Source organism: Triticum aestivum, chromosome 7D (assembly GCF_018294505.1).
Source record: "Triticum aestivum cultivar Chinese Spring chromosome 7D, IWGSC CS RefSeq v2.1, whole genome shotgun sequence".
Lineage (NCBI taxonomy): Eukaryota > Viridiplantae > Streptophyta > Magnoliopsida > Poales > Poaceae > Triticum > Triticum aestivum.
In genome coordinates this window covers 435,272,189-435,288,743 of record NC_057814.1, presented here as the reverse complement: position 1 = coordinate 435,288,743, position 16,555 = coordinate 435,272,189, and the positions used below count along the sequence as shown (strand labels likewise).

Genomic DNA, 16,555 nt, shown 5'->3' with positions numbered 1-16,555 from the left:
GAACAGAGGTAAGAAACGAACAATCTTGCTGCTGGGACAGCCCGGTAGGGGCGTGTGAGGCGATGCAACAGTACTTCTGACAAAAGCGAGTAATAGATGGGCCTGCTGAAACAAGTGTGCGCTTGGTCGCCTTCCATCGCCTTATGCGGGTTCTTTTGAAGCACTAGTGCCTATTTCTACAGAAGAAACGCTTAATTAAGCGTCTACCCTGTACAAATAAACACCGATGCTTAAGAAAAGCCTGGTTTATTTCTCCAAGCACCTCTTCTAAGCACCTTGCATTGTACAGGGCCTAAAAGGCATGCTAGTTTGATGCCTAGGTGGGTCGATGGTCTTGATTTAATTTTCTGTACATGGGCTTGTAAATATAACTTAAAACATTTATTAGTGGGGGCAAATAGCTTGGGATTTGGGCCAAGTATAAGTGACCCAAAAAGTTGCTTGAGTTGTAAGTGAATCCGTCTCTAGGTGGGGGGCTAAGGTACTTCCTATTTGTCGCTCTTTGCAACATACGTCAAGAAAACACACACACCTACCTGGATATAATATGTTCAAGTCTAATTAGCTACAACCTACTAGACACTTTTTGAGATTGGTTTTGGTTTTATGAAGGTTCTATTCTCATTTTTCCTTCTTACTATATTCTCTATCGGTTTGTACCAATTTTTTCTTTTCGTTTTCTTTCCAAAAATGTTTCCAAAATTTCAAAACTAATAAAAAGTTCTTAAAAATGTTCACAATTTATTGTAAAGAGTAGCACATTCTTTCCTAGAATGTTCGCAAATGGTTAAAAAATGTTTAAACATGTTCTTTTTTTAAAAATAATAAATATTCAAGTTTTGTGGAAAATACATAATAATAATAATAATAAAATATAAACGGAAATAAGAAAAGAAAATAGAGGATCGGTTTCTACTATAGTCAGCTGCAACTCCTACGCGCCAAACTGGTTGGCCCAGCCATGGCGCCTGTGCATTTGCCTGCGATCGAGTCGCAATAAGCAACACATAATATATATACCCCCCCCCCCCCCCCAAAAAAAAGGAGCTCTCGGAGCCGAACTCTATTTCATGCACGGTGTTTAGGCGGGTTTCTTAGTATTTTCGTAGGCATTTTTTACTTTTTCTTACGTTATTTTTGTTTTCATCATGTTTGCCCTTTTTTCTTCCTTGTTTTTCCTTTTTGTTCCCATATTTCTTTTGAGTTTTATGGTCATTTTCCTTTTACTTTTTAAGAACCTTCTCCCTTTGTTTTCACTCTCATCTTGATATATGCTTGTATTTTTTCTTTTTACAATTCAGACATTTTCCCCATCCTGTATGCATATATATTCACACGTGTACTCAATTTTATGTATTGTGATGAATTTTTTATTACATGATTCTTCTACATGAACAGATACACTATGCAAATTTCCTAAATACATGATTTTTCAAATATGTTGTGATCATTTTTCAAATAAAATATGTGCCTTTTTAAATCCGATGTGACCATTTTTGCATTATGCAGTGAACAATTTAGTAATACTTGGTGAATATTGTTTTCAAATAATCAATGAAGATACATATTCACTGAACATTTTTAATATGCTATTAAAAATTTAATATTATGATGAATATTTTAAGAATACTCGATGAATTGTTTTGATAGATGATATGAACTTTTTTTTATATACACAATGATCTATTTCTTAAATACTTGGTGAATTTTTTGTAATACACGATAAACTTGTAAAATACATGGTGAACATTTGAAAAATATAATGAATTTTAAAAAATGGGGTGAACATTTACTAAATACATGTAGAATTTTAAAATTATGTGATATTGATTTTCTAATATTGTAAAAGGGGATCTTTTTCTTCAAATAGAACATGGACATTTTTTCAACTACGTGGTGACCATTTTTAAATACGCAATAAACATCTTAAAAATATAAAGAATCTTTTTAAAATATGTGGTGAACAGGTTTGAAATATGTGATGATTTCTTTAAAGAATAGGTGGTGGTCATTTCGAAAATATGTCATTAACATTTTTCAAATACGTGATAACATCTTTTTAAATACACAACGTTCCTTTAAATACATGGTGAACACTTTAGGAATATGATGGATATTTTTTTAAATACACATTAAACATTATATTGGCGAACATGTACATTTTTCATTTCTTGCAACACATGCTTTTGAACCGCTTAACTACATTAAAAAAATTGTTTGAAGGCGGGGTGGGAGGGGGGGGTTTAAAATATATTTGATGAAGCATTTCTCTAAAATGTGCGCTTGTGGATGCGCGCGCACGCAGACAGAGAGAGAGAGAGAGAGAGAGAGAGAGAGAGAGAGAGAGAGAGATTGGAGACGTGATACTCGGAGGGGCGACGAGTGAAAGGAGAAGGATCAATACAACAACAACAACAACAACAACAACAACAAAATTTACCCTTGCAAAAAAGAAAAACAACAACAACAACAACAACAACAAAATTTAGACTTTCCGTATTTTACAAAAGGAAAACAAGCAAGAAGATCATCCCACGGCTACGGGTAGGCTCGCCACAACTCCATACAACAAACCTCTGTATCGTTCCAATTTTATCGGATGTCCCCGAAGTGATAACACAACAAATCTTACAATGATCAGATCAATACAAGAACAAAATAATTTAGAGTTTCCATATATTTTCTGAAAGGAAAAAAGCAAGACCATCCCACGGGTACGCTGGCGCACACATCCACCTGGAAATCCAAAAAACATTTTATTATGTTATTACTTGATAGCATACATCACCGATGAGCATCTGGCAAGAATGGTGGGGGAGAACCCCGTCGACCTCCCTCTCCTTCCACTCTTTTATCGTCACATCACCCTCTCCACTATCTTCTCGTATTTTATAAGTAATTTTGCCGGGATCTTCTCAAGCACTAAAACAGAAAAGCTCCCCTACGTACACTGATACAGTCCTAGTCAATCAACCCACTAAAAGATTAAATGAAAAAACAATGAACGTACAAAAGAGGAACAAGACTCCTGCTGTCGGCCGTGCTTGTACATGAGTGTACAACCATCTCCTGCTCTTGGTACGGACCACCAACGAATTTTCTTTCATCCACCATCTTGACGTATTCCGGTTAATCCTTATGATATCCGGCCACCCTCCGTTAAAGCATGGATTGTATATGTGGATATCATGTGCCTTTCTCCTTTCAGCAGTCTGAAGAATCTTCAGTTTAGAAGGTTGCGTTCCAGATGGCGTTCGCACTCTCGCCGCAGCGCCGATGGACCTCCTTGATCCGATCCGCCGACTTGCAGATGCCGCTGCAGCTCCAGTCGAACGACGCGGCGCATACGTTTCCCGCCTGAGCCTTCCGCTCACATTCTGCACAATTGTGACAAGAAAGATCAGCTCAAATATATTCCAAAATCTCAGTGAAAAAATGATTTACAGATGTGAACTGTCAGTCATTCAGAAGGGACGGTGATACTTTAAGACGAAGAGGCGCCCTTCTTCTTTAAAAGAAAAATGGAGAAGGAAAGATGAGATGTCTAATGTCCCGAAAGACTGATGGCACATGACGAACTCTTAAAAACGTCGAGAAGCACATGCTTATGACAGCTGATACCGCACCTACTTACTGAAGTTGACTGGCAACCGCTCCAGATCCAAACTACATACACATTAAAGAATACTTACGCTGCCTTGCGAAATGATTGCATACAGGTCGACTAAGCTGTAATGCTAAAATATTGATCAGCAGCTACATACAGGTGGTGGCTGACTGGCATGTTAAACACCGACGAATTTCATCAAAGAGGAAGCAATTCAGTCCCAGGGGTTACCTGGATGCGTGCCGCAACAGAGCCGGCGATCATCGACGTGCTCGGCGTCTACTCCGATGAACCATGCCCCTATGGACACGTCCTCGTTGGCATATTTGTGGAGAACATGCCTGAAATGTCGCCATCCAATCATCAGGGTTAGGTTATGGTCAGCGATGCGATGGGCAGGTGTTGACTTGTGCGTAGAAAATTCAGTCAGTCGGCACAAGGGAACACAAAACATTCTTAACATTTGCTTACTGGTTGATTGATATGTAGGAGGCCAGATCCTTGGAGATGGCGTACAGCTGACCGCTCGCGTGCCGGAAGTACTTGTTTCCCCATTCGCCGAATTTCCAGTACTCGGGCTCATGGTATTTGACACCCCTGAAACGGCCAATAACTTGGTTTCAGCAGCTGTTGCAATGGGACCAAGAAAGGCGTCGTAGCAGTGGCGAGTGAGCTTACTCCTGAGCGAGGACCGGGCCTGATTTCATGCAGCCGATGTAAGCTCGGGGCTTGGAACGATGTCTGGCCAATATGCCTCCAAGAGTTGCTGCAATTTATATGGTCGAATCTCGTCAATACACACTAGTGAGACTTCATTTCAATAAGTATAGCACTATAAGTGAAGTGTAGTACAAACCTATGTTTACATGCACATCATCGTCCACCTTGACGAAGTACTCTGCATCCCACGTGGACACGGCTTTGGCGAAGTAGGATTTCGTCTTTGCTGCCAGCTCCAGGTACCCTTCAACGTGGTCCTGGACGACAGTATGAGTGACTGTTAATACTACTGGTACAGCTAGATGCAATCATCAATACTACGTACTATGTTCTGCGTCCAAAGGAAGTCAAGTTACCAGCCTCAAGAAGTCGCCATGCTCTCTGTCTTCTGCGTCAATTGCTCTATCCAGTATCCCACCAGATGTTGCACTGGAAAGGGCAAGTTTCAGATGTCAGTAATCTGAATTTACAGTTGGATTAACATAGATTAACCATACAAAATGTCGAAGTGTACTGCTTTTTTTTTTTATAAAGGCAATGCATGATGAACTGACCTGTGACCTATGACGAAACGGACAATGATGCCCTTCTCCTCTTCCATCTTCCTTCTTTTCTCCCCTGCAGTAAATCCAGCAAAGCCGGTCAGGGGACACATCACACAAGGTCGGTGCTAAGGCAGGGAAAAGCAATGGAATTTTTGTTACGAGGAAGTATCTTAAGGTAGGAACAAGGAACTGCAAAACCTTGAGGCATCCATGTGGCACGAACTGAATCTCGCCGCTTCCGGCTGCTGAACGCGGTGTTGATGCCGATGACCATGAAGTACTTCCGTTTCGCCGTCGGTTCCGACGACGGTACACCGCCGTTGAGGATAGAGTCCTGCGTCGCCTTGGCCGAGGCTAGCTCCATTTCTAGGTTCGATATTGTTTTGTCCAGCGTCCTGATCACAGAAGGAGGTGCTGTAAGTCCCCACCCGACACTCCAGTGTGGCGTCAGAGTTAGTAAGTAGAATGAAAACGTTGTACTGATTCAACACTTGGTCTACTTACTGTATAGCATCTTCAGTTCTTTGGACCTGCCCAAAATCGTCTTTTGGCTCGTTATTAATCTATTGTATTTTCAAAAGAAAGGAGGGATTAGCGATCAGATCAGATCGCTCAGCGGAAGTCGGCAATCAGATACTATAATAAGTGGAAGGGTATATGCTTACAGTTTTGAGCGCACAATCACTAGAAGAGACGAGATTCATTCTGTCCAATTCGAGGGCCGACCTCCTGATGATCTCTTTGGATTCCGGGACGGTCCACATCCTGCGTCAGCCAACAAATTTAAATTTACAGTGCCGAACAGAGTCATTTGCGATAGCAACAGCCTAGACAATATAAATACTAGATAGAAAAATGCAAGAAAAGTATAGCTGCTCATCATCGGCCAAGCAGTACTGCGAAACACTGGAGGTGATTTTACTGTCGAATTTTTTATCGGATGAAGTACCCCAAAAGGTGAAAGTGATTCCACTTTTACTACTTAGACAAAACACTTGTGATCTGGGTGGTGGGGCCGGGGCAACAGAAACCAAACCACTATGTTGTCGGCGACAGGTAGACTGGTAGCAGATGCTGGGCGGGTAGTTCGCGTTTAATGGCCCTGTGACCTGCTTGCGATGCAAGATCTTCAGACATAAAGAAGCATCTCATCCGCCAGTGAAGTACACGGCGGGGTACAGGCGCTCGGAATTCCACGTTCACGACTCCGGTGATAGTACGCTACAGCAACAGTCGTGCAGAGAGAGAGAGGAGTACAGCAGCTATAGTATTGGTGGTCGGCCCCTTGTGGGTGGGTACTGGGTAGTACTCGCCTGGCCCTTGGAAAAAATGGGGTGAAGTGATCACAGCAAGTCAATAAGCCAATAGGATTCGGTGATTCTGCAGAGGACTCTGCTCGAGACGGAGACATTCACTAGGACATGATCGGAGTTAGCTGCTGCAGCCGAAGAAGCAGATTTATTCTCTCTCTGTGTGTGCAAGAAGCCTAATATAACAGGCAAAACGTACGCGGGCATTGTTCGGTCATCAAGAACTCAAGGCAAAACAAGGAGCCAGGCATGAATGAATATGCAAAAAAGGAAGAACTGGGCGGCCCAAGAAAACCTGCATGCAGAAACGTCAGAGCGATCGAAACTTGATGAATCATCCAAGCGAACTCACAGGATATCAGGAGCGGCAAAGAAGAAAAAAAGAGGAAGAAGAGGAGGAGGAAGAAGAAGGAGCATGACGTGCACCTGTTGGTGAAGATGAGGCCGACGCAGAAGCTGCTGAGGCAGAGCAGAGAGGTCCATTTCCGGGAGATGGTGCCCCTGAACAGCAGCTCGTCCCCTGCTCCCAACCCCCTCGTCATCTCCCTCTCTTCGGCTCTCTCTTCCCCTCTCCGCAACACTAAGCCTGGGTCTCACCTAAGGCTCGGTCAGGGCCACACGGCTTTGCTCTCCGGGGAAAGCATGATCACGCCACAGGAACTTCCAAGCCCAGCATCAGGAATCTAATGGTCCCTGCTTCTACTCCACCACCACCTCCCGCTGCCGCTCTCACTTTTGTGAGGCGCAAGTCTCCCTCCACCTTGCTTCCCTCTCCGGATTCCTGCCTGGGTTCGCTCCGAGTGGCCGGTGTCTTTGAAGTGAAGGGGAAGGGGAGGGAGTGCGAGGAGGAGGACGCACCAACTGCGGGCGTGCGTGCGTGCGTGCGATCTCCGATCTGTGATGCGTGTGGGTGAGCCAGCGAGCGGGCGGTGTGGAGTCCGAGGGAGGCAAGGGATCTCGCGCCCGCCCAGATTTATTCGGCAGTGTATGTCTGGGGGCACTCGGGCCGGTCTGGGCATCACCGCACCGCACCGGCCGGCTCAGTCTGGTGGTTATCTTCTCGGTTTAAACTTTGTTCTTTGGTGGATTATAGTATTATTACTGACACTGGCTTGACAGCATTGATGCCCGGGTAAGGTTAGTTAGACTGAATGGATTTGAACTCAACTAAAAAAAATTATTTGGACTGGTGGGGAGAAATTGTGCTAGTAAATTTGCCCCTTCCATGGCCCAGTCAACGCCCCATCTTTGTGTTAATCTTCCAGGAATTTTATAGTGCAAATGATATTTTTGGAGAATCTCTGATTACTGTGCAGTCTACTGTTACTGCAAACTGTAGTTTGTGTGTCGTGTGTGTGTGTGTGTGTGTGTGTGTGTGTGTGTGTGTGTGTGTTTACATTTTTATAATTGACGTTTTTGTTGTCTCGGTGTCGCATTAACATGATACATAAGGCTAGAAGTATTTGGCATGGTTTCTGACTGAAACCGTTTCCGAATTCGGTTTCCAAGATGATTTGAAGTGTTTACCATATTTCTGACTGAAATTGCTTCCGAATTCGGCTTTACAGGATGGTAAGATACTTTTGACATTATATCCGTATCTGAGTCCGTTTGATAGGATATGGTATAGAATAATAAGATAATCCAATTTTTGAAATATGTATACCTGATTTTATTGGTGAAGTTTTAAGTATTAATTAGCAATACGTGAATGATATCCTGGCTTATGAGACAAGACATGCTTGTTAGTGATTTGTTTTTCTTATTTTAGTTTCTAGTGATTTATGTGTGTTTAAAGTGTACAAGTATTTGCAGTTGCTCATTGTTTATGTATGATTTTAGTTCAATATTCCTCGTATATGCATGTTGATGTGTAGCATTCCATGTACATCACTATGAACCCATCATCAAGCCCTCGAGCTCCAAGTGGACATTTGACAAGAGCTCGCACACGTGCCATTGAAACCGACATGACTTAGTTCCTACTTGAGCAATGGGGTGTTTGTACTTCGATGGTTCAATACTTTCCACATCTAGCACATACTGTTAAGATTCTCAGTTGAAACTCGCCACCTCTATCAATTGCTCATCTGGATCGTAATATGTCCTAACCGAGGTCATAAGATGTCAATAAAGTTGGATCATAAGATGTTTTCCCCTCTATTCTTTTTGTGGTGAATTGAGTCTTACTCCTCTACGAGTTTCTTTATGTTGGATTGGATCTTTTGAATTTGAGATTACATGAAGCATGTCTAGTATAACTTGTGGATACCTGTGGTGACATTCAGGTACTCTATGCATATTCATGTTAGAACGGTAGCTACCATGGTGTTGTCGTAGTACAATTTCTGGCACTACCCGTGAGACATTGGGGAGTTCAATAGATTAAGCTTAGAAAGCCAACTTTAAGGTGGTTTGCTGTTAAGCGCACCTATGTGATTTTATCCAGTTTTCTCCGATAAAAATATAACCTTTGTAGTGATTCTTTACCGCTTTTGAGGGTATGTCACGTTGTTCAACTATGTTAATGATGTTGGGAGTTCGCACTAGTGAAAGTATGAACCCTAGGTCTTATTTTCAAGCATTGAAACACCATTATTATCTACTTTTGTTACTTGTTACCTTGTTGTTCGTATTTATTTAGATTACAAAAAGTTATTTCTACCATACATACTACACATATATCATCATGTCTTTGTCGAACTAGTGCACCTATACAATTGACATATGTATTGGGTGTGTTGGGACACAAGAGAACACTTGTATTTGATTGCAGGGTTGTTTGAAAGAGCCCACTTTCATCCTACACCTCAACAGATTGATAAACCTTAGTTCATCCATTTGAGGAAAATTTGTTGCTGTTCTAGAAAACTCTACGCTCGAAGGCCCAACAAAGTCTACAAGAATAGAAGTTGTGTAGTAGACATCACTCCACTATGCGGCATCGAGCATAGTATTTACCTCATTCCCGATGCTCCTCCACCAAACCTTCCTCCTTACTGTGTTAGCCCCGAAGAGACCAAAGGGATCCAACATCAAAGACAAGAGCTACTTGACAAAGGGTATGTTCACGAAAGCTTGAGCCCTTGTGTCGTACCCATTGTAATTGTTCCTAAGAAAGATGACACATGGCGTATGTGTTGTGATTGTTGCCTCATTAACAACATCAAGGTTTACTATAGACATCCCATCCTCGCCTAGATGATATGTTAGATGAGCTTATTGGTGCCACTAATTTTCCAATATTGACTTGAAAAGTGGCTACTACCAAATCAGTATGCAAGTAGGGGATGAACGGAAAAACAACTTTTTAAACAAAGTTTGGCTTATATGAGTGGCTTATTATCTTGTTTGTTTTATCTAATGCACCTAGTACTTTCATGATATTGATGAATCATGTGCTTAGACATCTCATTGGTAAATATGTTAGTGTGTATTTCGATGAGATCTTCATCCATAGCAAGTCCATTGACGATCATCCAGAACATGTCACCCAAATGTACAAGCGCTAAGAAGTGAGAAAATGTATGCTAATCTTGAAAAGTGCATGTTTTGGACTACTAAGCTCATTTTCTTAGGTTTTGAGGTTTCTACAAGTGACATTGAAGCACATGAAGATAAAACTGATGTTATTCAAATTGGGCCACAACCAACCAACTTAACTCAAGTGCGTAGCTTTCTTGGTTTTACCGAATTTTATCATCGGTTTTAGCACTATAGCATCGCCATTGCCTGCTCTTAGTAAGAATAATGTGCCTTTTGTTGGGAAATGTTGCATGAAAAAAAAATTCTACGCACACGCAAGATCTATCCATGGAGATGCATAGCAACGAGAGGGGAGAGTGTGTCCACGTACCATCATAGACCGTAAGAGGAAGCGTTCAGTAACGCGGTTGATGTAGTCAAACTTCTTCGCGATCCAACCGATCGAGTACCGAACGTACGACACCTCCGCGTTCAGCACACGTTCAGCCCGGTGACGTCATCGCCTTCTTGATCCAGCAAGACGACGAAGTAGTGGATGAGTTTCGGCAGCACGACGGCGTGGTTGTTGGGGAACGTAGTATTTCAAAAAAAAATCCTACGATCACGCAAGATCTATCTAGGAGAAGCATAGCAACGAGCAGGGAGAGTGTGTCCACGTACCCTCGTAGACCGAAAGCGGAAGCGTTTAGTAACGCGATTGATGTAGTCAAACGTCTTCGCGATCCAACCGATCCAAGTACCGAACGTACGACACCTCCGTGTTCAGCACACGTTCAGCACGATGACGTCCCTCGAGCTCTTGATCCAGTTGAGGACGAGGGAAAGTTTCTTCAGCACGACGGCATGGTGACGGTGATGATGAAGTTACCGGCGCAGGGCTTCGCCTAAGCACTACGACGATATGATCGAGGTGTTAAACTGTGGAGGGGGCACCGCACACGGCTAAGAGAAGACTTGGTGTGTTTTGGGGTGCCCCCTGCCCCCGTATATAAAGGAGGGAGGAGGAGGAGGCCGGCCAAGGGGGGCGCGCGCCATAGGGGAGTCCAACTAGGATTCCCAATCCTAGTTGGAGTCCCCTTCCTTTTCCAAGAGGGGGTGAGAGGGAAAGAGGAAGAGAGGGAGAAGGAAAGAGGGGGGCGCCGCCCCCTCCCTAGTCCAATTCGGACTTGCCATGGGGGGGGGGGCGGCCACCCCTTGTGACCCTTCTCTCCTTTCCACTAAAGCCCATTAAGGCCCAATACTTCCCCGGGGGGCTCCGGTAACCTCCCGGTGCTTCGAAAAATACCCGAATCACTTCGGAACTATTCCGGTGTCCGAATATAACCTTCCAATATATCGATCTTTACCTCTCGACCATTTCAAGACTCCTTGTCATGTCCGTGATCTCATCCGGGACTCCGAACAAACTTTGGTCATCAAATCACATAACTCGTAATACAAATCGTCATCGAACGTTAAGCGTGCGGACCCTACGGGTTCGAGAACTATGTAGACATGACCGAGACACATCTCCAGTCAATAACCAACAGCGGAACCGGGATGCTCATATTAGCTCCTACATATTCTACGAAGATCTTTGTTGGCCAAACCGCATAACAACATACGTCATTCCCTTTGTCATCGGTATGTTACTTTCCCGAGATTCAATCGTCGATATCCTCATACCTAGTTCAATCTCGTTACCGGCAAGTCTCTTTACTCGTTCCCTAATGCATCATCCTGCAACTAACTCATTAGTCACATTGCTTGCGAGGCTAATAGTGATGTGCATTACCGAGAGGGCCCAGGGATACCTCTCCGATACTCGGAGTGACAAATCCTAATCTCGATCTATGCCAACTCAACAAACACCATCGGAGACACTTGTAGAGCACCTTTATAATCACCCAGTTACGTTGTGACGTTTGATAGCACACAAGGTGTTCCTCCGATATTCGGGAGTTGCATAATCTCATAGTCAGAGGAACATGTATAAGTCATGAAGAAAGCAATAGCAATAAAACTTAACGATCATTATGCTAAGCTAACGGATGGGTCTTGTCCATCACATCATTCTCTAATGATGTGATCCCGTTCATCAAATCACAACACATGTCCATGGTCAGGAAACTTAACCATCTTTGATTAGCGAGCTAGTCAAGTAGAGGCATACTAGGGACACTCTGTTTGACTATGTATCCACACATGTACTAAGTTTCCGGTTAATACAATTCTAGCATGAATAATAAACATTAATCATGATATAAGGACATATAAATAACAACTTTATTATTGCCTCTAGGGCATATTTCCTTCAGTCTCCCACTTGCACTAGAGTCAATAATCTAGATTATATAGTAATGATTCTAACACCCATGGAGTCTTGGTGCTGATCATGTTTTGCTTGTGGAAGAGGCTTAGTCAACGGGTCTGCAACATTGAGATCCGTGTGTATTTTGAAAATTTCTATGTCTCCCTCCTTGACTAGATCGCGGATGGAATTGAAGCGTCTCTTGATGTGCTTGGTTCTCTTGTGAAATCTGGATTCCTTCGCTTAGGCAATAGCTCCAGTATTGTCACAAAAGATTTTCATTGGACCCGATGCACTAGGTATTACACCTAGATCGGATATGAACTCCTTCGTCCAGACTCCTTCATTTGCTGTTTCCGGAGCAGCTATGTACTCCGCTTCACACGTAGATCCCGCCACGACGCTCTGCTTAGAACTGCACCAACTGATAGCTCCACCACTCAATATAAATACGTATCCAGTTTGTGACTTAGAGTCATCCGGATCAGTGTCAAAGCTTGCATCGACGTAACCATTTACGACGAGCTCTTTGTCACCTCCATAAATGAGAAACATATCCTTAGTCCTTTTCAGGTATTTCAGGATGTTCTTGACCGCTGTCCAGTGATCCACTCCTGGATTACTTTGGTACCTCCTCCCTGCTAAACTAATAGCAAGGCACAAATCAGGTCTGGTACACATCATTGCATACATGATATAACCTATGGCTGAGGCATAGGGAATGACTTTCATTTTCTCTCTATCTTCTGTAGTGGTCGGGCATTGGTTCTGACTCAACTTCACACCTTGTAACACAGGCAAGAACCCTTTCTTGACTGATCCATTTTGAACTTTCTTCAAAACTTTATCAAGGTACGTGCTTTGTGAAAGTCCAATTAAGCGTGTTGATCTATCTCTATAGATCTTGATGCCCAATATATAAGCAACTTCACCGAGGTCTTTCATTGGAAAATTCTTATTCAAGTATCCTTTTATGCTATCCAGAAATTCTATATCATTTCTGATCAACAATATGTCATCCACATATAATATCAAAAATGCTACAGAGCTCCCACTCACTTTCTTGTAAATACATGCTTCTCCAAAAGTCTGTATAAAACCATATGCTTTGATCACATTATCAAAGCGTATATTCCAACTCCGAGAGGCTTGCACCGGTCCATAAATGGATTGCTGGAGCTTGCACACTTTGTTAGCACTTTTAGGATTGACAAAACCTTCTGGTTGCATCATATACAACTCTTCTTTAAGATATCCATTAAGGAATGCAGTTTTGACATCCATTTGCCAAATTTCATAATCATAAAATGCGGCAATTGCTAACATGATTCGGACAGACTTAAGCATCGCAACGAGTGAGAAGGTCTCATCATAGTCAACTCCTTGAACTTGTCGAAAACCTTTTGCAACAAGTCGAGCTTTGTAGATAGTAACATTACCGTCAACGTCAGTCTTCTTCTTAAAGATCCATTTATTCTCTATGGCTTGCTGATCATCAGGCAAGTCAACCAAAGTCCACACTTTGTTCTCATACATGGATCCCATGTCAGATTTCATGGCCTCAAGCCATTTTGCAGAATCTGGGCTCATCATCGCTTCCTCATAGTTCGTAGGTTCGTCATGGTCAAGTAACATGACTTCCAGAACAGGATTACCGTACCACTCTGGTGCGGACCTTACTCTGGTTGACCCACGAGGTTCGGTAGTAACTTGATCTGAAGTTTCATGATCATCACCATTAGCTTCTTCACTGATTAGTGTAGGAATCACTGGAACTGATTTCTGTGATGAACTACTTTCCAATTCGGGAGAAGGTACGATTACCTCATCAAGTTCTACTTTCCTCCCACTCACTTCTTTCGAGAGAAACTCCTTCTCTAGAAAGGATCCATTCTTAGCAACGAATATCTTGCCTTTGGATCTGTGATAGAAGGTGTACCCAACAGTCTCCTTTGGGTATCTTATGAAGACACATTTCTCCGATTGGGTTCGAGCTTATTAGGTTGAAGCTTTTTCACATAAGCATCGCAGCCCCAAACTTTAAGAAACGACAGCTTAGGTTTCTTACCAAACCACAGTTCATATGGTGTCGTCTCAACGGATTTAGATGGTGCCCTATTTAACGTGAATGCAGCCGTCTCTAAAGCATAACCCCAAAACAATAGTGGTAAATCGGTAAGAGACATCATAGATTGCACCATATCTAATAAAGTACGGTTACAATGTTCGGACACACCATTACGCTGTGGTGTTCCAGGTGGCGTGAGTTGCTAAACTATTCCACATTGTTTCAAATGAAGACCAAACTCGTAACTAAAATATTCACCTCCACGATCAGATCATAGAAAATTTATTTTCTTGTTATGATGATTTTCCACTTCACTCTGAAATTCTTTGAACTTTTCAAATGTTTCAGACTTGTGTTTCATCAAGTAGATATACCCATATCTGCTCAAATCATCTGTAAAGGTCAGAAAATAACGATACCTGCCGCGAGCCTCAACACTCATTGGACCGCATACATCAGTATGTATTATTTCCAACAAGTTTGTTGCTCGCTCCATTGTTCCGGAGAACGGAGTTTTAGTCATCTTGCCCATGAGGCATGGTTCGCAAGTATCAAGTGATTCCAAAAGTTCGTCGGCATGGAGTTTCTTCATGCGCTTTACACCAATATGACCTAAACGGCAGTGCCACAAATAAGTTGCACTATCATTATTAACCTTGCATATTTTGGCTTCAATATTATGAATATGTGTATCACTACAATCGATATTCAACAAAAATAGACCACTCATCAAGGGTGCATGACCATAAAAGATATCACTCATATAAATAGAACAACAATTATTCTCTGATTTAAATGAATAACCGTCTCGCATCAAACAAGATCCAGATATAATGTTCATGCTTTAATGCTGGCACCAAATAACAATTATTCAGCTCTAAAACTAATCCCAAAGGTAGATGTAGAGGTAGCGTGCCGACGGCGATCAAATCGACTTTGGAACCATTTCCCACGTGCATCGTCACCTCGTCCTTAGCCAATCTTCGTTTAATCCGTAGCCCCTGTTTCGAGTTGCAAATATGAGCAACAAAACCAGTATCAAATACCCAGGCGCTACTACGAGCATTAGTAAGGTACACATCAATAACATGTATATCAAATATACCTTTCACTTTGCCATCCTTCTTATCCGCCAAATACTTGGGGCAGTTGTGCTTCCAGTGACCAGTCCCTTTGCAGTAGAAGCACTCAGTCTCAGTCTTAGGTCCAGTCTTGGGCTTCTTCACTTGAGCAGCAACTTGCTTGCCGTTCTTCTTGAAGTTCCCCTTCTTCCCTTTGCCCTTTTTCTTGAAACTAGTGGTCTTGTTAACCATCAACACTTGATGCTCCTTCTTGATTTCTACCTCCGCAACCTTTAGCATCGCGAAGAGCTCGGGTATTGTATTATCCATCCCTTGCATATTATAGTTCATCACGAAGCTTTTGTAGCTTGGTGGCAGTGATTGAAGAACTATGTCAATGACACTATCATCAGGAAGATTAACTCCCAGTTGAGTCAAGTGGTTGTGGTACCCAGACATTCTGAGTATGTGTTCACTGACAGAACTATTCTCCTCCATCTTGCAGCTATAGAACTTGTTGGAGATTTCATATCTCTCAATTCGGGCCTTTGCTTGAAATATTAACTTCAACTCCTGAAACATCTCATATGCTCCATGACGTTCGAAACGTCGTTGAAGTCCTGATTCTAATCCATAAAGCATGGCACACTGAACTATCGAGTAGTCATCAGCTTTGCTCTGCCAGACGTTCATAACGTCCGGAGTTGCTCCTGCAGCGGGTTTTGCACCTAGCGGTGCTTCCAGGGTGTAATTCTTCTGTGCAGCAATGAGGATAATCCTCAAGTTATGGACCCAGTCCGTGTAGTTGCTACCATCATCTTTCAACTTAGCTTTCTCTAGGAACGCATTAAAATCAAAGGAACAGTAGCACGGGCCATTGATCTACAACAACATAGACATGCAAAAACTATCAGGTACTACATTCATGATAAATTAAAGTTCAATTAATCATATTACTTAAGAACTCCCACTTAGATAGACATCCCTCTAGTCATCTAAATGATCACGTGATCCATATCAACTAAACCATGTCCGATCATCACATGAGATGGAGTGGTTTTCAATGGTGAACATCACTATGTTGATCATATCTACTATATGATTCACGTTCGACCTTTCGGTCTCAGTGTTCCGAGGCCATATCTGCATATGTTAGGCTCGTTAAGTTTAACCCGAGTATTCTGCATGTGCAAAACTGGCTTGCACCCATTGTATGTGAACGTAAAGCTTATCACACCCGATCATCACATGGTTTCTCGAAACAACGAACTATAGCAACGGTGCATACTCAGGGAGAACACTTATACCTTGAAATTTAGTGAGGGATCATCTTATAATGCTACCGCCGTACTAAGCAAAATAAGATGCGTAAAGGATAAAATCACATGCAATCAAAATATGTGACATGATATGGCCATCATCATCTTGTGCCTTTGATCTCCATCTCCAAAGCACCGTCATGATCTCC

General features: G+C 42.5%; 1 protein-coding gene across 1 annotated transcript; it reads right to left on the bottom strand.

Annotated features, from left to right (window-relative positions):
• Nucleotides 1-2,737: 2,737 nt before the first annotated feature.
• Nucleotides 2,738-7,148, bottom strand: LOC123167469 (probable beta-1,3-galactosyltransferase 2). Its single transcript, XM_044585310.1, has 11 exons — nucleotides 6,609-7,148; nucleotides 5,538-5,637; nucleotides 5,377-5,435; nucleotides 5,071-5,267; nucleotides 4,882-4,945; nucleotides 4,684-4,756; nucleotides 4,464-4,584; nucleotides 4,286-4,373; nucleotides 4,079-4,204; nucleotides 3,839-3,948; nucleotides 2,738-3,377 (listed from the first exon to the last, which is right to left on the bottom strand). Exons 1-11 carry the CDS (start codon nucleotides 6,722-6,724, stop codon nucleotides 3,229-3,231), a joined length of 1,203 nt encoding a protein of 400 aa, XP_044441245.1. The 5' UTR covers nucleotides 6,725-7,148; the 3' UTR covers nucleotides 2,738-3,228.
• Nucleotides 7,149-16,555: the final 9,407 nt, after the last annotated feature.